Source organism: Apis mellifera, linkage group LG3, assembly GCF_003254395.2.
Source record: "Apis mellifera strain DH4 linkage group LG3, Amel_HAv3.1, whole genome shotgun sequence".
Taxonomy (NCBI): Eukaryota; Metazoa; Arthropoda; class Insecta; order Hymenoptera; family Apidae; genus Apis; species Apis mellifera.
The window spans coordinates 8,964,851-8,986,955 of record NC_037640.1 but is presented as its reverse complement, the minus strand read 5'-3'; the positions used below and the strand labels follow the sequence as shown (position 1 = coordinate 8,986,955).

At 34.7% G+C, this 22,105-nt stretch overlaps 2 protein-coding genes across 5 annotated transcripts in view; one reads left to right on the top strand and one right to left on the bottom strand.

Annotated features, from left to right (window-relative positions):
• Positions 1–22,105, bottom strand: part of LOC408740 (phosphatase and actin regulator 4) — a 322,845-nt gene that overhangs the window by 287,712 nt on the left and 13,028 nt on the right. The window lies entirely within an intron of this gene.
• Positions 6,649–10,541, top strand: LOC100577178. Of its 2 annotated transcripts, XM_026439601.1 has the most exons (4): positions 6,649–8,472; positions 8,663–8,810; positions 9,123–9,185; positions 9,347–10,541. In XM_026439601.1, the coding sequence occupies exons 1-3, from the start codon at positions 8,211–8,213 to the stop codon at positions 9,139–9,141; spliced, it is 429 nt and encodes a 142-aa protein (XP_026295386.1). In that variant the 5' UTR covers positions 6,649–8,210; the 3' UTR covers positions 9,142–9,185; positions 9,347–10,541. The 2 variants fall into 2 exon arrangements, with proteins under 2 accessions (XP_026295386.1, XP_003250376.2); XM_003250328.4 differs by having other exon boundaries at positions 6,651–8,472; positions 9,123–10,541.

The following is a 22,105-nucleotide window of genomic DNA, read 5'->3' as shown; positions in this document are numbered from 1 at the left end:
GAATTTTCATTTTTCTGGATTTGGAATTACTATGGAGCTGCCATAGAAGATGATACGAATTTTTCAAGTAATTAATCCTTTATGAAATTTTTGGAATTTTCATTTTTCTGGATTTGGAATTGCTATGGAGCTGTCATAGAAGATGATATGCTTTTCAAATTTTTCAAGTAATTAATCCCTTATGAAACTTTTGGAATTTTCATTTTTCTAGGTTTAGAATTGTTATAGAGCTGTCATAAGATCGATAAATAGAGGATGATATGCTTTTCGATACGAATTTTTCAAGTAATTAATCCCTTTTTGACGAAATTTTTAGAATTCTCATTTGGAGAATTTTTCTGGAATTGTAGAAGATGGATGAATAAAGATATACTCTTCGAATTTTTCAAATAAGTAATACCTTTGACGAAATTTTTGAAATTCTCGTGGCACGCAACAACTCGAACGAGCAGCTGCACACTAGTTTTTATGATAATTACTTATCACCGATACAGGCTACCTTGAGACTAACAATCCTTTCACCAGGGATTATGCATTTGCCCACGCTACGAAATCACCTTATCCATCGATATTCTTCTCGTCGACGTCCAAGTCAGTCGACGACGTCACGTGACCCGGCTCCGCGTGGACCGATATCGAATCAAGTTCGATGCATACCACGCCGCAAAGAATTGCACGCCGTGCTCGGCATATCGAATCGATGGAACGTGTTTAATAATAACTCTGGCTGCGATAAGGTGGAAAAAAGAAAATAGCAGCCTCTGTTGCGAGAACTTTTTTTTTTTTTTTTTTTTTTTTAAATGAATCACTCATCGATCGACGAAACAAGGAACGAAATTACAACGGTGAAGGTCGAAATTATCCAGGGTTTAAACTAATTCACCGTAAAATTATTCGATTGTTTGCTTCCAACAACGCGATTACCGTGTACGCGCGTCGATGACATAAATTTCACCGTCACGCGACAGACGTGATTCCTCCGTAATTGTCATTCCGTGTCACAAAAACCGGTTTTGTGGGTTCGTATACAACCTTTTTTTCTTTTCTTTTTTTTTTTTTTCCAAATTCAAATTCGTTTTATATATGGAGATTCCACGCGTGTTCGTATAGTTACTTTACTCCACTTTACTTTACTTTATTCTCGTGGAAACAGAGTACGTATAATAATTGCACATCTTGGTTATTAATTGCGACACAGGAAGCGGGCAGTGGTGGTACGGGGCGCGCAGCACTTTCGAAATTAATTCATAATCTGATCGCGTCGAGCTTTTCCTTTCATACCAATCGTGTCGCATAGCTGAACACGTTTGTAATTCATAATTTGCTAATATATTTCTAACGAGTTCGCCCATTCATAATTCTACCGATATTAGAAAGGAATCTACGCTTGGATAAGTGTATACATTGCGATATTTCTTAATAATAATAATCATCTCAATTATAATAATTAATAATCTTAATAATTATCTCTTAATTACAATAATTATCTCAAATTTATTCACATTGTTGAAAAGTTAAAATCGAGTTTAAGTTTTACGAAAATGTTATAAAAATAGAACGCGAGCGTCGATTTTCCTCAAAAATAAACTGTGAATAGGAGAAGGAGCGTTTTCAATTAGAGCATCGTGATCCGTTTCGCACAAAGTCCAATAGTCCAAATACACCGGTTGCCTTGCAATAACCTCATTTTACCGCTTCGTTCGATAAATCTCGTCCTTGAGCGTGGAAACGACAACGAGAGAACTGGTAAATAGAATTCCCTTTGAAAGTTCTTAAATAATAATTCAAACAAGGAAGTTAAATAGCGAGGGAGAAATAATAATGTACGATTATTCGATCTTATTGATTAAATTTTATTTATTGTTACGATGAAATGGAAAAGGCATATTAAGTACAACGGAAGAAGAGAAAAGTGAGGAACAAGATACGTCTAAATACACCTTGAAGGTTTCAACTATTTCGTTGTTTCCATATTTGCATTAGCAAGCTTGCAAAGATATGCAAAATCGAAGGAAACAATCAGAAGATCTACTTAGCAAATATCTCATAACAGATTAGAATATTTCAATTTCTAACCTTAGATCTTCCAAGATCGCTACATTTAACTACGACATTACGAATCATCGTTCAATCTTCAATATAGAAATTCGAATTTACATGTACTTCACTCATTAGAAATTAAAAATTCATCACACTCGTTAAACAAAAGTTTTGAGGAATTGAATTGAAAAGATCTACAAAGAGTTACAATTATACTTCGTATAATCCCTCCACTGGATCACAATTCGCATTCTACTAAACCGGTGAAGAAGTTAAAGAGACCAGTGAACCGTCAAACGATCTTTGAAAGTGTACACAACTTCCTCGCCACTCCTAAATCAATTGACCGCATCGAAGAACACACGCACACACGTTTCAAATCATCCTTCAAGACACCGCAACTCTCAGATTCAATCCCCATTTTTTTTTATTATTATATACGTCAAAGCGGGACAATCCCAAGCGATCCCTAAAGGGATCTCGATCGACAAAAATCTCGCGACATGGACGAAAGAGTATTGGCCGGGCAAAGCATTCGGGGACTCGTTCGAATCCCAAAAGTAGCCGTGAAAGTCGGAAAGCAGCGAAACGTGATCGGACTGGAGCACGTACGAGGCGAGGAAAGAGGATCCTTTGCAGGAAGAAGGGCGAGGAAAAGGGAAATTGTTGCGCGAGGAATTACCCGGCACGAGACGACAACGGACCAAGGAATCGATGGCTGGACGACACGCGACTAGATTTATCATGGGACGCAACCCCTTTCGTATCTTCCTTTTTTTTTTTCTCCTGATAGCAGAGGAGAGCACGAGGGCTAAGTATGGATGCTCTAAGAATACGTAGACCTTTGTGCAAATACGCGTAAGTGTATCGATCTCATCACGTGTTGTTAATTTTCAGATTCAGGAGAAATAATGCGATTCTTTTTTTTTTCAGAAATTAAATAAATTACTTAAGGAAAATTTATATAATCCAAAGTGTTCGTAATTCAGTTAATTCTTAATCTTTGATAATTCTTAAATTGCCTTCGAGATCGTCGTCGATTATTCTTCTGTTTGAGAAATTTCGTGGAGCAAAATTTTTGCTGAACGAAAAATCGAAAGGTATTTCGTCATATTTCCTCACATTTCTCGTCTACAGTTGGAAGACGATGGTACATGGGCGAGGTTGAACGCGAGATCTGGTTGAATTCGCGTTGAACGAGGCACGGATGTGTGCCAAGGGCAATAATCTTTGCAACGTATCGGCCAACTATCGTGGACAATGGCCGCTCTCACGACGATTACGGTGGCCGAGCCGTCATTGGATCAAATAACAAGCGTGTTCAGCACGACAGCAACCGGGCCCATCGCGCAATTTCTGATGGCGACGTGGATCAACTGAAACTAAACAGGCTACGTAATTCGGGATAATTACCGCCGTATAACAGCAGGAGGGGGAGGGGGAGGCGATGTTATATCCGCGGATGGCCAATGGATTTTGTTGTTTCCGCGCCACGATTATTACGGCAATTCGGTTAATTGGATCGCCGCCCAAAGCTTTCCGCTGCTTTTTCACGGATTGAATGGAACCGGCGAGTTATATCCGTTCTTTCTGAGGGAAATTATTACACAGTGTCGCCGCGTATGATAAAATATTTTCGAGATTTTTATCAATGGGATTTTTACAACTTTGTCGTTTGCTTTCCCTCGTAGGCAAAAAGTTTTATTTCGAAGAATTAAAATTTTTTCTACTTTTTCTTCCCTCCTGCCTTCGCTTTTTATTTCTTTTCGATTCTTTCTTTTTCTTTCTTTCTTTCTTTCTACATCGCGCTTTTTCAACTTTCGAGTGGCTTCCTGCAATCGTATTTTTCATAACTCTTTACAATTAGAGTCGGTAAAAAGTTGTTCTTTTATTTATTCTCTCTTTCTCTTTCTCTCTTTTGATACTTGTTTCTCATCGTAGAATCTTTCAATGTCGTTATATACATACACATACAGTACTTGTCACACATTTTGAACATGAGAAATGGATTTGCATACATGAAGATGATTAGATAAGAACATTTTAATTAAGATAAGTGCCTTTTAATTAAATTCCATTAACGTTATCTTCTAGGAATCTAAATGCTTGTTGACAATTTTATAAAATATTCCACATAATATTCCATCAAATTATTCGCATAATTACTTTTAATCACGTTAACTCAACATTTTTTCAAAAAAAAAAAAAACTCCAATTTATTCTATTTAAAAAATAAAAAAAGAAAGAAAGAAGAAAAAAGTTAAAAAAAAAAAATGCCCAAACGTTTCCAAAATACGAAATCCAATTTTTCGTCAACAGAGAAAAATCATTTGAAAAAAAATGCCATCACTTTGAAGTTCGTACTTTCAATTTTTCAAATTTTTTTCCAACGTTTCAAAAAAAAAAAAACATTCTCGTTAATCCAGCTTTCTATAATACATCAGATAAACGTGAAATCGATAGTCAATTTTTTCGAAGAGATATCAACAGAAGGGAGCTTTGTAAAATACCTCGACTTCGATTTTTCCACGCAGGGAAAAACGTGGGGAAGAGAAGAGGCTACACCTCGACGAAGGAACAAAGCCCGGAGTAGTCGCCGTTACCAGCGGAAGCGCGCCACCACCAGATCTTAACTATTCAATGAACGTTCGTGTCCATTCACTATGCCGCACGTGACACCGTGCGTTTTCCGTTTCTGTGTACGAAGAGACAATACAGAAACGCGAAAAAGCAGGGAGAAACCAGTCGGGTGGACAGGTTTTCCGCGCGAGAACAAAGACTTAAAGGTTGGTCGACGACCATTCCTTCGGTTTTCTCCTCGTCGTCGTTGCCAACCTAAATAACGATAATCGATTAGAGAATCATCTCCTAGCTCCGCCTTGTGATTACAACGCTTGTTTGGATGCTATTTCTGTTTCTTTTCTTTTTAATGGAATTACGACGAAGCCATTTCTGAATATTCGTTTAGTGGATTGTAAGATACTTATAAAATAATTGTCGTTGATGTCCAAATTCTTCCACAGACAGAAATTTTACTTTGAAGATTCTAAAAATTTTTGCTAAAAAAAGAAGTGATATAAATTTCATCGATAGATGAGAAAAATTATTCAATTTTTATTAATTTTATCCCTATTTTGGAGACTCTAATAATTTTTGCTAATTCATAGAAATTTCATCGATAGATGAGAGAAATTCTTCGTTGAATTCAATTTTTATTAATTTTACCCCTATTTTGAAGACTCTAACAATTTTTGCTAAAAAAAAGTCATAGAAATTTCATCGATAGATGAGAGAAATTCTTCGTTGAATTCAATTTTTATTAATTTTATCCCTATTTTGGAGACTCTAACAATTTTTGCTAAAAAAAATCATAGAAATTTCATCAATAGAGAAAAATTTTTGGATTTGAATTCAATTTTTATTAATTTTACTTCTATTTTGGAGACTCTAACAATTTTTGTTAAAAAAAATTCATAGAAATTTCATCGATAGAGAGAAATTCTTGGAATTGAATTCAATTTTTATTAATTTTACCCCTATTTTGAAGACTCTAACAATTTTTGCTAAAAAAAATTCATAGAAATTTCATTGATAGAGAGAAATTCTTGGAATTAAATTTTTATTAATTTTATTCCTATTTTGGAGACTTTAACAATTTTTGCTAAAAAAAAGTCATAGAAATTTCATCGATAGATGAGAGAAATTCTTCGTTGAATTCAATTTTTATTAATTTTATCCCTATTTTGGAGACTCTAACAATTTTTGCTAAAAAAAATCATAGAAATTTCATCAATAGAGAAAAATTTTTGGATTTGAATTCAATTTTTATTAATTTTACTTCTATTTTGGAGACTCTAACAATTTTTGTTAAAAAAATTTCATCGATAGAGAGAAATTCTTGGAATTGAATTCAATTTTTATTAATTTTACCCCTATTTTGAAGACTCTAACAATTTTTGCTAAAAAAAATTCATAGAAATTTCATTGATAGAGAGAAATTCTTGGAATTAAATTTTTATTAATTTTATTCCTATTTTGGAGACTTTAACAATTTTTATTAAAAAAAATTCATAGAAATTTCATCGATAGAGAGAAATTTTTGGAATTGAATTCAATTTTTATTAATTTTACCCCTATTTTGGAGACTCTAACAATTTTTGCTAAAAAAAATCATAGAAATTTCATCAATAGAGAGAAATTCTTGGAATTAAATTTTTATTAATTTTATTCCTATTTTGGAGACTTTAACAATTTTTATTAAAAAAAATTCATAGAAATTTCATCGATAGAGAGAAATTCTTGGAATTCAATTTTTATTAATTTTACCTTTATTTTGGAGACTCTAACAATTTTTGCTAAAAAAAGTCATAGAAATTTCATCGATAGAGAGAAATTCTTGGAATTGAATTCAATTTTTATTAATTTTACCCCTATTTTGGAGACTCTAACAATTTTTGCTAAAAAGAATTCATAGAAATTTCATCGATAGATGATAGAAATTCTTCGTTCAATTCAATTTTTATTAATTTTACCCCTATTTTGGAAACTCTAACAATTTTTGCTAAAAAAAAGTCATAGAAATTTCATCGATAGAGAGAAATTCTTGGAATTAAATTTTAATTTTTATTAATAAATTTTGACAAACATCTCGTATATATCGATAATATATATACATATATAAACTAAATCCGATGAAAGCGTTCGAAAGTTACAAAATGGCGAAAGCAAGAAATCCTATACACGGCTCTCTCTATATGCGACTCTACGCGATACATCATCGATGATGCTAACTCTCCAATTAGCTCTAGGAGTTCAATCGGATAGTCCCAACTTTCCCACTGATCCTATTGTTCGTTATACCGCGAAATTGCATTAGTAGTTTAAAGTAGCGGCGGTATCATAAAGCCATAAGACCTTGGCAACAATCGTAATCGGATAGGAGGGGAGGGGAGGGGGTTCTTAACAGCCAACCGTGGCCGATAGCCTTTATGAAACAAGTATCCATCGCAAGTTTCCACTGGAGGGAGGGAGAAGGGTTATTGGTAGCAAGGCGTTGCCGCGACACCAACGTTTAACGGATGAAGTTTCCCTCGATATTGTTTTCGAGAAATCGATTCGAATCGAAAGGAATATTTGGATTGAACAAAATTAGGTGACGATATTACAAGAAAGAAGATATTTATACGAATCAATTGCAATCCTCTTCAACAGTTTAGATCCTATTCACGTATTTTTCTTCTTATCTCGAGAGAGTTTGGATCTGCAAAATATACAAGCGTACCACACCATAAATATGCCATAATATGGATTCGTTAATTCCGTACACGCTACAACTCGTTGATAATTACCGAAACTAATTACGTATTCCCGTATTATCGTGCAGCCACATCGAGGAGGAGGAGGAGGAGGAGGAGGAGTTTAGTTATCGGATAGGACGAGACGATAATAGAGTGCGTGTGTGCCTAAATAGGAAATTACATTAATTTGGCAACGATAATGATAATGAAAGTGGCATTAAACGATGGTAAACAGGTAGCCATGCCGAGATAAGGCATTTAACGACGACTAATTTCAGCCAAGATAACCACGATACCCCGAATGATTACGCTAACTCGCGAATAATTTGCGAGTATTTAAATATATAATCAGTCAGAATTGAAAACGATGATTGGAAACGATATATGTGATAATACACGCCGATTCGCGTGTGTCAACTTATAGATTCCTCGTAATTTCTGTATTTTCTGTTTCGCGGTATTCATTGTTTCCCGCGAAAAATTATAGAACGCAGATTTCCATGTATTCCCCGGGGCGATGCGTTTAGGAACGACGGTACTTTTTCGTTCTTGGAAATAATAAGAGACTATGCGCGATAATAACATCTTATTTCAACGATATTTATCTCGAATTAAAGAAATACGATCGAGAAGTCGAATATCAAAGCTTGAAACGATTTTTTGATCGAATTTTCAAAGTTGATCGATTTTAAAGAAAGAAAGAATTTATCAAAGATACGATGTTTCAACGAAAAAGCAAATATCCCGTAAAAAAAAAAAAACAAAGAATAAACATACGAGATATTAACATATTAACAGACTAAATTGTTTTCATGCGAAACGAACTGAACGATTTACACGCGACAAGATTGCACTTCTTATTAGCAGGATTCGATGCGTTTTGCGAACGCGATTAACAGGTTATTTGTTGCAGCACAAACAGATCAGTGTGTCACGGTGCGTACCGCTCCTTTTGTATATAAGAGAGAATCAAGGTATCGGGGATCAGCAGAGAAAAACCGGACTTCGATTACGTCTCACGAGCTTCCCTATTCATCCGAGAGCGAAATCATGGCGAGAAGTGTGGTGTCTGCCCTTTGCATCGTCTGCTTACTTTTGACTATCGTCGTAGCGAAACCGGTTCCTCAGCGAAACGGTAAGTTTTTAACCGATCGATAAAAACTTTGAAATCCTTTGGATTTTATATAAGATATATTCGTTGAGATTTGAGAATGAACCTTAAGAAATGATACAAATAAATAAGTATTAAGTATTAATTTTTAAAAGCCTTTGTGAAAAATTAAACTAAATTAAATTTGTGATTAATAATTTTGGACTTATAACAGATAATGGCGAGGTGTTTGCACCGAGAAATACTTTGTACTATCCGTACGCGTTTTGGCTCGTCAGACCGTACTACGACCAAGACGATATCGACGTTGGCAGTTTCCAGTTAGAACGAAGGGCATCTACCATATCGTACGGAAACGTTGGGTAAGGAAATTTATCGTCGATTCGTAATTATGTTCACCGTTTAGAAGATTAAAACAGAGGAAGAGAAAATCCGCGGTGCATGAAATTAAATTTTCGAAGGTTAATCGAGTGAAATTGTTCGCCGGTCGATTATAATTAATAATAATCTATTAATAATCGATTTTATTTCTTCGGCCAAAGTGCACGATATATCGAGAATACGAAAATAAAATTAATTACGCGTGCACACACGCGTGTATATTTAATTCTCGGAAATTATATATATATATATATATAAATAATTATTTTCAATTAAAATTTTCCTTGTTACAGAGCCGGTTGGGGTCGTTAAATTCGACGCTTCTTCGATTTATAACCACCGGTTTCGATCACACGGTCAGCATCATAAATTTATATTTAATCGCGTTAAATTAATTAGTTATAATTGATAAGTTATCAGATTGTTGATTAGAACGATGGAACTGACACCGTAAATTAACGATTAAGTTAGTGAACAGGTACAAAATAGTTTTACATATATTTTCGTATTGTTATAGTCGATGACGATCGCTGCGCGAATTCTTGATTGGAAAACAATTAAACAAACGAACTTCCATCGAAGAACTGCCGTAAATCACGCGTGTCGATTGAAAGAAACCAATAAAACGATTAAGAAGCGCTAATGTATCAACAAATTATTATTGAACATTTAACAGATATTTCGATCTCCTCGATACAAAGCTTGTCAATTTAATGAATTGATCGAAGAAATTAATATAAGAATTTGTAGTAATCGAAGCAAGATGAGAATATCCATAGATTTATTCAATGACAAAGAGCAACGAGAAAATCCAATTTTAATCCCACCGATGCTAATTGTCATCGATTCTACACGAAAATCTTATTTTAGCAACATATTATTCGTTTTGCATTGACAAACAATAACCGAAACAATTACTGCATTTGTAATTTGTCAGAGCGATTTGACAAATTTTATTATATTAAACAAATTGTTATATATAGTTTAAGAACCATCTGTACATTATTTTGTAAGCTTATATATTTTTGTATAAATAAATTAACCACGGTGTAATAAGTGAGTTGTCCAAACACATTCGAATTTTCCAAACAGGGATCAACCAAATTAAAAAAATCCTTATGAGAAATCATGACACAAGTCACAGAAGACTGTAAACCACAGAACAAGTGAAAAAAAAGAAAAAAAAGTAGCTTTAGAGGTGTACTTTAGAGTGTTGAGCATCCTTAAAATTCATCTCGAGCAGGAGAGACGATAAAAAGGTTAAGGCCCATCATCGCACAGTTTACAAGTCAGACTCGAGGGTGGTGGTTGAAATTTAAACTGAATAATTTAAGAATCGCTTTGAATCTCGGTACATTGATCTAATGCATAGTTTCGACGATTCTATGTATAAAAGAAATGGCGATTAGGTGGATTATGGGGAAATTACTGGGGATTCTTTGGCCGATTCATTGAATTTTTCGTGATTACAAGATCTTTTTTCAAGCTCCAAAGGAATCTGGATTCGAAGTATATCGCGACAGGTTTCCGTTGTTGGATCTAGAACAGGAATAGGAAACCTCTGGGAATTTGTAGAGAAGCTCGATGATCCTGAAATAATCTCGAAGTGATGAGAAGAATCGAAATCTTTTGAATTCGAACGAGAGATAATAATTGTTTGATAGATTTTTTTATTAGCGTGAAAAGAAAGAAATCTTGCTTAGCATTAAATTCTATTTTTAAATTTGAATAAAGATTTACGAGCCAAGAATTTAAGAATTTAACTTCAAAATTCAGATTCAGATCTGATGATCGTTTTTGATTTATTGGAACATGATGTTTGTCCGAGTTAAACGTATATAATATAATATACGTTTCGTATAAACGGATTATAAACTCCATTTAGCGAACAATTCCTATCATTATCGACGATTCTCTAGCAATATTCGCGGATTTGCCTCGAGTAACTTAATTAGTGATCAACGTCGTTTGAGAGAGTGGAATATTGAATTTTGTCTTATCACGACGCACGTTCCATTATATCTCCGCAATTTTAATTGGAGAATTATTCTCTCTCCAACCTTTTCCAAGATTTCTTTTATAATTACAAACATAATATTATTATATTCACAATTCTTCGAGAAATATAATTCTCACATAATAATATTTTCGTGTAGACACGCGAAAACTTAACTTATACCAAGATCACTCTCCACAAAACTCTCCAAAATCGCGATCCTTTTCATATTGCCTTCCATTGCAACATCCAATATCTATTGTTCCATCAATCATATCACTTAAATCCAGCAGAAAAAGTATTCGCCAATTTTTCCTTCCACACCAATATCGATTCAAAATCACACGAATCTCTCTACACCATTCGATCAAAATATACATATATAAAACATAAACGCATTCGAAAGAAAACGTTTCTTCGCCTCCATGAAATCACGCATTTTCACGAATCTCTCTCGAATATCCAATTACTCCGTTACTCCTCGTTCAAGCAACGATCAAGCAACAATCCAACAAAGTCCATCTGAGAAAATGAGAATATCTCGGGTCGCGACAGTTGCGCGAAACGCAAGAACGGGGGAGAAGCGTAAACAAGCGGAGAACGGTTGAAGGTTTAATAATGAAACCGAGCACCCCTTTTAATCGGGCGCGCAGTAATTTTCAAGGTGGAAATCTTAACGAGGCTTTTGTCTCAGCCAAGATGGGTTAGAAGAAAGGAAGGAAGGAAGGAGCAGGAAAAGCGTGCCGGTTCTCGAGAGCCTCGACGCCAGGTGAACCCTTCCCCCTCCCCCTTGAATCTGTCGAGGTCCCGCAACTCGTCGACTCAACGTCGTAACGCACGCTTCTCAAACGGCCGCTTCTCGTGAATATTTAACAGATTGCTAAGAGGATGAGCTTTCTTCGAGGGGCTTTCGAACATGGAAACGGGACATCGCGGAAACGAACGCACGTTCTTTTACCTCTTCCTGCTTTTTTCTTTTTTCTTCCAATCCCCCTCTCACGCTGCGAAATTATAACTCTCCACTCTTCTTCGTTTCTCTCCGTCTTTAACATACTTTTCACCGTGGCGCACTCTTGTTCTCGTTTCGAAAATTCGCCATTTGTGTAAATTTTTTCATTTTTGTATCATTTTTTTTAGTTCGACTTATACACTTTTATTTAGAAAGCTTGTTGGGCTTAAATTCGATACCTTTTTTTCTAGGTCTTGGAACAAATTGTTTTCTATATATATTTTTGATAAGAAAGGGGATGATGGAAGTTAAGATTCATCTTTGGAATTTTTTAATATTCATCTCAATAAATTGTTTTTAGACAGAGAATTATATAAATATGGAAAAATGATATGTTGGAGGGAAAGAAATTTTAAAATCTTTGATTCGAAAGCTGCTAAAACTGTCCTCCATGAATTATTACTTTATTCGATATATTTTATAATTAGATTGCATCCGTTGCTTCGTTTTACGACATCGTCCGTTTGCTTTTCCGATAAATCGGTATAATTAAATATGCACATCGAATCTGTTCATAGCTGGAAGCAAACGAAGTGGCGTTTTCGCGAAAGGAATCGCGCCTCCTCGCGTTTCTCGGTTCCAACGATTTTGCTGGGACCGTAATTCGCGCGGCAAAGAGAAAAACGGAGTGGAAATTAATAATAAAAGACCCGGTTGCGGTAAAGCCATTTTCGCGTCGTTTTAATGGAACCTCATGTTTTATAATGCTTCCACGGTTAACATGGACAATTTCTCAAATTTGCATTTCGAGGATGCACGCTTTTTGCCCCGGTCCCCGCATCGTGAAATTCTATATCCTCGTAACTTCGAGTGAAAATCCTTCTTACGCAGAGAACTCTATTCTCCATTTTCCAAGTGGCTCCATTAAACAATTAAAAAAAAATATTGCGCTCTCGAGGATTCGATTTCACTCCAGAAATTCCAATTTTTTAAAAAGTTTCAATTTTTCAGGGGAAACTAGATGATTATCTTCGATAATTTTCACGTGTTTAAATCGTATATTATCGTAGAATTATATTCGTGAAGTTTATTTTACGAGAAGATGAAACTGCGAATCAATAAAACGTGCAAAAAAAGTAATCGTATACGTGCTTTGACACATCAAAGAAAGGGCTTTAATTTGAATATCGAGAAGCTCTTAACCATTGTCAAATATCATCAACGCGGGTTGATTAAGCAAGGCAAATTTGCTTAAAAATTGAGCTGTTGCTCGATAATAATGAATATTCATCGGCGAGATAAAGCACGAGATAACTCGTGATCCATTTTTATGCAAACAATAAAACATATATCTTGTGATTCGAGTTGTGTTAACCAACTCGACAAGAAACGAAGAATTCACTTGTTTTCACATTGTTCTTTCACCACTTTTAAATATTCATTATTTGCATTTCGATACCTTCCTATCTACTTAATTTCTGTTGTTACTTTTCGTTTTTCTTTTCAAGAAGAAGCAAGATTTAAACTTTTTCGATAATTGATCGGATATGATTTACGATTAAGCCTCAAAAAGAGGGAAGATTTGGATCTGGAGAATCATTCAATTATCAGATACAATTTATTTCTATTATTATTATCTTCAACTTCATTATGAGAAGACTTGAAGATTTGAATAATTAGATTAGAATGATCGTTCGATAATTATTATTAGTCGAGATAATTTGTCCCTCGTTCAGACGCAAGTTGAAACAAATTGCTTTTAACAAACAGGCAAAAAGTTGGCGATAGATGAGTAATGATAGTAATGAAAGGAAGAAAGGTAAGCGCGCAACGATGAGGTGGTTGATGCAACACCTCGACGAGAAAGCAAAACGCTTCGATGTGTGCTTTGAATATTCATCGCACGTGAAATGATTAAATGCAAATCGGATTAACCCCCCCTCTCGGTTAGTCTGCCGCCCTAGCTGCTAATTTGAGGCCTACAATCCCATATTGAGGAATCTTTGGATCGAGGAGATTCATTTTAAGATTCATTTCCTTCATTATGATAATTTCGTTTCTTTTTCTTTGTGTTATGAATGATAAAAAATTCTGTTCTGAACATTATCATTAACAATTTTGATCATTTTGATTATCTTTCAGATAAAAATTTGATTTTGTTTCAATATTAAAGAAATATAGAATAAAGTAATGTTCCATGATAAAACACTTTGAATGGAATTTACTTTAAAATTATTACTGCATGCAAAGAGTTTTAAGTGATTTTTTTTTTAAGTGGTACGAGAAAATTAATTTTTCTTTTTGAATTATTTAAATCATTTAAGAATTCCCTTTTTTCAGTACACTTTCTGCTGAGAGAAATTACAACCAACGGGGAATTTTGAACGTAGAACGTAAGTGCATAATATGAAGCTTGAAATATTTATTAAAGATGTTGAAAAAGGGCTATCTTAATCCATCTTTCTCTTCAAGAAAGAAATAATACCACATCTTTCAATCCTTTTTCTCCTCATTAATTTACGTTCGAGTAAGCCGATTTTCGAGTGTCAATCGAGTGTAACACGATCCATCCACGAAACCAACGAACCAACAAACAAGAATCATCCCACGATTGCGCGATACGCTTCATAGACTTCGTTTAACAAATCAACCCTCTCTCAAAAAGGTTAACAGGAATATAAAATTAAGATAAAATTCCTAGACAAGTTTAATAAATTTCCAAAAACACAAGAAATCTGTAAAATCTCCAAAAAATAAATAAATAAATAACAATTTCCTCTGTCAAAATAAACTTGAACTATTTTAAAAACTTTCACCATATATTTGCCAGCAGAAACGAAAGACAAAAGACAAAAAAAAAAGAATCGAAATAATTTTCGTCGCAAAAGAAATTGCAACGATTTTCGAAAACTCGTTTCGTGCTCGACATTTATAACACTAATAACGGTAATCGAGGAGGACACCTCTTCTCCTCCACCAACGAAGAAAAAAATGGCGGTCGTTTTGCGGGGCAGCAATTGGTATCGCGACTAGAAACGTCAAAACCTGTAAATCAACCCGGTTTCACGGTCTCCGATCCCGCCTCTAATGAAATTCCCCGGGGGACACGTTTTCCCATAATGTTGAACGCGTGTCACATGCCGAGGATGCGAGCTAAATTCCTGGTCCACGGCGGAAGGAAGACGAATCCCCTCGCGAAATAACGCGGGTGCCCGTCATGAAAATTAAGTCGTCGACCCGAGTGAGAGTGTGTTTCTCTTTCTCTCGTTGGGAGGACCAGACGAGGACGAATTGGACGATTTCTGGAAACGAAAAATCGAGGATCGATCGAATTGGGGGATCCAATTGGCCTTTTGATCAGACCTGGAGATAACTGGTCTGGCTTTAATTATTTAATTGGATGATTGGATTTCGATATGATTTCATCGTTGATGTATCAAAGAAGTGTGATTTTTGGGATTTTCGAAGATTGTGATTAAATGGATATAATGAAATATTCCATTGAAGATTCGGAACAAGAGATGCGCGTATGGACTTGGTCGAAGAGTGATTATTTTTATGAATTGTGACATTGATTATGTGTAAATTTGGTACGCGAATCTTCTGGATCATTTTTTATTTATTAGTATTTTTCTAAGAAATTTTCTTTTTCAAGTTTGATGAAATTGTGAAAGAAAAAGTGAAAAAAATCGTTTAAAATTTTGGATTAATCTTAGAGAAAGCAGAGGAAGAGGAAATTTGAACAGAAACGTTATTTTTCCAAAATTTCCAAAAAAATTACGTATTGTTTTAAAATGATTCTGCTTCCACACGAATCCTACTTGAATCTTCATTAAATTTTAATATCTTCCTAAGATAATAATTCAATTTAATAATAATCGATATACTACAAGGAATAAACCCAGTTCAACTTCGTTCCATTATCCATTTTATATTCACAATTTGCAAAACCAATCGTTTTCGAAACTTTCCCTCGATCAATCCACTTTCTCCAACACTCTTTTTTTAGAAACCGTTTGATCAGTTTCCGTCAGCCAAACGAACGTAGTAACATAATGAACTCGAGCTTCCATTATCGGAGAAAGGAATCTCCCCTCCTTCCTCCCCTTCCTTTTTCACGCTTCTTTCCCATTCTTCGTCACGCGGGAAATCGAAGTGGTGAAAACAGGGGTAAAACGAAAATTAGTCACGGGATCGATAAGGGTGAACGGAAGAGGGCACGCGAAGGTTGGTTCACGTGAAAACGCGCACAATTAAACTTGGAATTCCGTTTGCGGCAATCCGACGCGTTTAACCAGTCAACTCAGATCCGAAATTACGAATCGGACGGTGGATTTGCCGGTCGATGGAATACCAATCGGCCCACGAATCACGGCCCCATCGTTCAATTTCTAACCTTGCTTCCTCGCTTTGACAATTTGTCGTTGACCACCTCTGAACGATTCCACGAAATACAACCAGCTATGAAACGCTTTATTTGGATATATATTGGATTTTAACGAGGATTGTGAAATCTTGTTCCGTTCGAATATCGAATGGTTCGTGGATGAATAGTCACGTTTTATCGCTTCGTTAAGATCGTTATGTCGTGTGCAAGATACACAGTTGATTCACTACAGTAATGGCTTACTGTTGGTATTCAAGAAATTCTTTGGAGAAATATGCGCGAGTGGAAATTACTCGAGATGTAAATTTAATAAAAATATTAAATTTATTCTAATTGTTAATTCGCTCTCTCTCTCGAATTCTAAAGATCTTTCTAAGAAAAAGGAAAAAATCATATTGTTAAAACATCTTTTGCAATCATTGAAATAATTAAGAAACCTATTTCTAAACGCATTGATGTAACTATGTAACTATTCCGTTGGAAAGCCAGTAATCGCGTTGAAAACGATGATCGACGTTTGTTGTTGGATAACGATAAACCGGCAATATTCCCGATCGATTTGCCGGGAAGGGAAGGAAATTCGTCTCGCGTGGCTGCCAACAACGGAACGACGGGGAAAACAAAATGTAAATTGCTTTCCTTTTCGACCTGGCCGGGTTTGACGCGCGATTTATCGGCCGGATACGCGGAACATCGGTGGATCTGCAACTTTTCTCCGTACTATCCACGCGATTCTCTATCCCATCCACGATAAATCAACCTTCTTCCACGGGACTACACCGCGTCATTCAATGTCGACGAGCAATAAGTAACGTCATACAGAAAGGTTGCCACGCTTCGATAAGGGCTCGCCTGAGAAAGGCAAAGGCGATCTTGATGTATCGTCGTGTGTCGAATATTTTTCACGCGGATGTTGGAAACTCTCTCTCTCTCTCTTTCTCGAGGCCTGTATTGTATTTCCTCCCTTTCTTTTTCCTTCTTTCTTTTTCTTTTCTTTTAACTTGAATTTCTGGTAAAATGTTATTTCAAATTGACACTATGATACGTATACATTTAATTGATTGCAAATACACGTTATGTGACATAAGTTTTAGAATTTTTTATCTGGATAAAATATTTAATTCTTTTTTTTTTTTTTTTTAGATAGATGGCTTCTAAATTGTATTTTCTTCCTTTTTTTTCCTTCTTTTTTTCTTTTTTTCTTTTCTTTTAACTTGAATTTCTGAACAGAGTTGATAAAATATTATTTCAAATTGACACGTGTAAATTTAATTGATTGCAAATACTTATGTGACATAAGTTTAAGGAAAGAATTTTTTATCGTTGGATAAAATATTTAATTCCTTTTTTTTTTTTTTAGATAGATGGCCTCTATATTGTATTTCTTTTCTTTTTTTTCCCTCTTTCTTTTTCTTTTCTTTTAATTTGAATTTCTGGTAAAATGTTATTTCAAATTGACACTATGATACGTGTACATTTAATTGATTGCAAATACACAATATGTTATGTGACATAAGTTTCAGAATTTTTTATCTGGATAAAATATTTAATTCTTTTTTTTTTTTTTTAGATAGATGGCTTCTAGATTGTATTTCTTTCCTTTCTTTTCCCTCTTTTTTTCTTTTCTTTTAACTTGAATTTCTGAACAGAGTTGATAAAATATTATTTTCAAATTTCACACGTATAAATTTAATTGATTGCAAATACATGTGACATAAGTTTAAGGAAAGAATTTTTTATCGTTGGATAAAATATTTAATTCTTCTTTTTTTTTTTTTTTAGATAGGTGGCCTCTCAAATTTCATATTGATCGATGAAATAACAATATTTTTCTAAAGACGATCGTCACAGAGGATCAACGATATAATTTCGAAAGCGTTTCCAGGGGAGAAAGTATTTTTCGCGGCAAATGATCATCTCTATCGATAAAAATCTAATATTTCCTGGCGATTGAACCTTCGTTAATTAGCAAATTTATCACACCGTTTAGTGTACATTGAATTTAATTGATCTATTTTCGATATATATTTCATAGCCTGATACACGCATACGTCATTCGATCTTGTGACTCATTTATCATCGATATTCAGGTCACTAGGAAGGACCAATTAAAAGTACTTATATACGTTGCAACGTGAGTGAACAGCAAAAATAGGATCGTTACGCTCGACGTGCATCGACGAGAATAAATTGAATGAAACAGGGAGGGGAGGGGAGGGGAGGAAACTTAACTTTTTTATCTCGTCTCTGTTTTCTCCATCTGTCGACCGAATTTTCACATCAAATATTCAAATTTACCAGAAGGGAAATTGAATTTCAAACGCGGGGCACCTCTCCCTCTCCCCGTTATTTTTAAAATCTTTGCGCCACTTTTCCTTTTATCTAGAGGTCTGTCTTCTGGTTGGGACGGAATCCCGAAATTTTAATTAAAAAGCCGAAGCGCGGTTCGAGTGTCTTTTCAACTCTGGATAAAAAGTGACGTAAACTCATTCGGGAACGCCGGATTTCAAAAGAGCGAAATCCTGTGTTTCCCTTTCGTCTAGATTTTCCAAACTTGACTGTCGTTTGTAGACAAACGAAGTTCAAAAATTTCTTTCAAAGAGTGGTAATTTTTAATCGTGAAAATACAAAAGTATGGGGAAAAAAACTTTGATTATTCTGTTAAATATCGAACAAATTCTTCTGATAAATAAGAAAATTTTGCAAATTATAGCTTTGCGCGACAACAACTATCTCAATTATCGCGGATCATACACGCAGACAGAGATTACTTGACGTTTTACACACGAAACTTCCATAAACCAATGAAACGCGCGTCTCGTTGTGAAACTCCAACAACCCTTTCAACTTTCCTAAACATCCCATCCATCCATCCATTCTCACCTAACTCCTCAAAAATTCATTTGCACTGAATCTCGCGAAAAAAAAAAGTTTGCTAGTTTGTTAGCCACGAGAAAAACATTGAATATTTCTTTTTCTTTATTTATTTACAACTTCTATCTTCTGTGTGCATTGCACCGAATTTCTTTCATTAAAAATAGCAATATACATATAACAAATTCAATTGATTCGATGCAAAAATTCGATGCATTATATTTGAAAAGATAGAAATTTTGATTCTATATGCATTGCACCGAATTTCTTTCATTAAAAATAGCAATATACATATAATAAATTCAATTGATTCGATGCAAAAATTCATTCGATGCATTATATTTGAAAAGATAGAAATTTTGATTCTCGAAACGAAACCAGAACACCTTCGAAGAAGAAAAATCAATCACCATCACTGTCTCGATCTCTCTAATGAAGTTCTCACGATTACTCGCCTCGTAACTCGATTGCGGGGAGGGTGATCAGTCGACGATGAATTTTCCATTGCGCAAAACCCGGCGCAATTAAAAGTCCGCGCAAAAATTGATTACGCAGCCACATCCTCTCCCAGCGGGACGTAAGACGAGAAGTTGGAGGAAACAGTGTTGCGGCAATGGCGCGCACGTTCGCCTCTCGCCTCTCGCCAGTGACGCAAATTTTCGCTGCGGCGGAAACCTCGATTTTTCCCGGAACCGCGAGACTCGCACGCATCCAGAGCGGAGAGAGTTTTGGCACCGGTTCATTTCCTTGGCGCAACGAAACTGTATATACGAAAATTGGAGAACAACCCTCTGCACCACATTGCCAATGATCATTGAAGATGATTATCAGATATGACGTTTTCTTAATTTGGGCATGGATTATTATATTTTCCATTGAATGAGTTAATATTTGATAATATTAATTATATATACATTGGAGAACAACCCTCTGCACCATATTACCAAAGATCATTGAAGATAATTATTAGAAAGATATGATGTTTTCTTAATTTAGGCATGGATTATTATATTTTCCGTCGAGTGAGTTAATATTTGATAATGTTAATTATATATATACGTTGGAGAACAACCCTCACATTGGCAATGATCATTGAAGATGATTATTAGAAAGATATGATGTTTTTTTAATTTGAGCACGGTGGATTATTATATTTTCTGCCGAGTGCTTAATATTCGATAATGTTAATTATATATGTTGGAGAATAACCCTTTGTACCATATTGGCAATGATCATTGAAGATGATTATTAGAAAGATATATTTTCTTAATTTGGGCACGAATTATTATATTTTCTGTCGAGTGAGTTAATATTAGAGATAATGACTGTATATGTTAGAGAACAACCGTCTGTACCACGTAGAGGGTTGTTGACAATGATTACTAGAAAGATATATTATTTTTATTATTATTATTATTATTTAATAATAATATATTTATATATATATTTATTATTATTTTATTATATTTTCTTAATTTGGGTTATTATATTTGGATTTTCTGTCGAGATATACGACATTGGAGAACAACCCTCTGCACGTACAGGGTTGTTGGCGATGATCACTAAAGATGATTACTAGAAAGATATATGTTTTCTTAATTTGGGTTATTATATTTGGATTTTCTGTCGAGTGCATTAATATTCGATAATTTTAACGTTGGACGAACGAAATTTGAGTTTTGGTAATTTTTAAAAGATAGTTTTTTTTAAGTTGAACATGGTGAATTAGTAATTTTGGATCTTTTATCGTGTCTTGCGCGTGTCGTCGAACAAAATTCAAGTTTCGATAATTTCTGAAAGATATTTTTTAACTGAAGCAGCATAGACTGTTGATTGTAGATTTTCGATGTCGAGATTTTTGTTCTTTTTGATAATATTAAGGATTCGTTTCGTGTGATTTCTTCGAATTTGTAATAAAATTTGAAAATGATAATTTGTATAAATAACATATCTAACATAACGCGACGAAATCTAGAAATAGTGGAATATTAATGCGTAATGTACTTTACATTATCTGCAATCTATTTAGAAATTTATTTGTATAAACATGTTTCAGTTTCCTGTATTACAACACACTCTACAAACTTTCTCTAGAAGCGTGCTAATAAAAAATGATGAATTTAAAATTACACTTTTATTCCAACTTGAAACGTTCCTCGTGTTACGTAAACAGGGAATTTGGTTTACGATAATTTTCTTTCTAAAATATAAATCGATCGGGTGTTCGTTTCGTTCAATGATTCGAGGAATCGGGGATTGTTTCGATCGGGATTAGAATTAGGCCAGTCGATGACCCATAAACACGAGCGGCATTAATACCGATAAACTCATTAGGATCGGTGTGACTGGATGTCCGCTTCGACTAATGATGGAGATTCAAGGCATGCTTCACGGTTGCGGTTGCACACTTCGGATATCGAGTCGAATCGGCGCGAACAGCGAGGCGCGTAGATATTAATTGAAACCAGAGGGGGAAAAAAGCTAAGAGAGATAAACCAATCTTTAAAAGGAAACTTTCCATAGGGAAAGTTGAATAGTTATCGATAAGATTGAATTGTCGTTGGAAGTCGATAACGAAGGCCGAAGAAATATTTAAATAATTTTCTTTTCCTCGAAAAAGAAAGAACGTCCAACTTTTACCCGATACGATCTAATAAATTACAATAAGCTTTCCTTCCTTCTTCTATGCGCAACGCCCTGGACACTTTCACTTCCTAAGTTATGATATTACGTGCAATACGAGAAATTAATAAGTATACATCAAAAATTGTAATAAGTAAATTACAAGTACGAAAATGAAAAAAAATTATACAACATACAAATTTACAACATCGAAGATGTATTAAAATATTCACAAGGGATGCTTCGGATATATCACTTTGGACATTTTTCTGTTTTAAATTAAACTCAACCTCTTACCGTGCAATCAAAAATCAGAGAAAACGATCCAAAGCACTCCGATGAAATATAAATTTTCGAAAACGTTTAAAAAGATTTACAACATTGAGATGTATTAAAATATTCACAAGGGATGCTTCGGATATATCTCTGGATATTCTTCTCTTTGCGT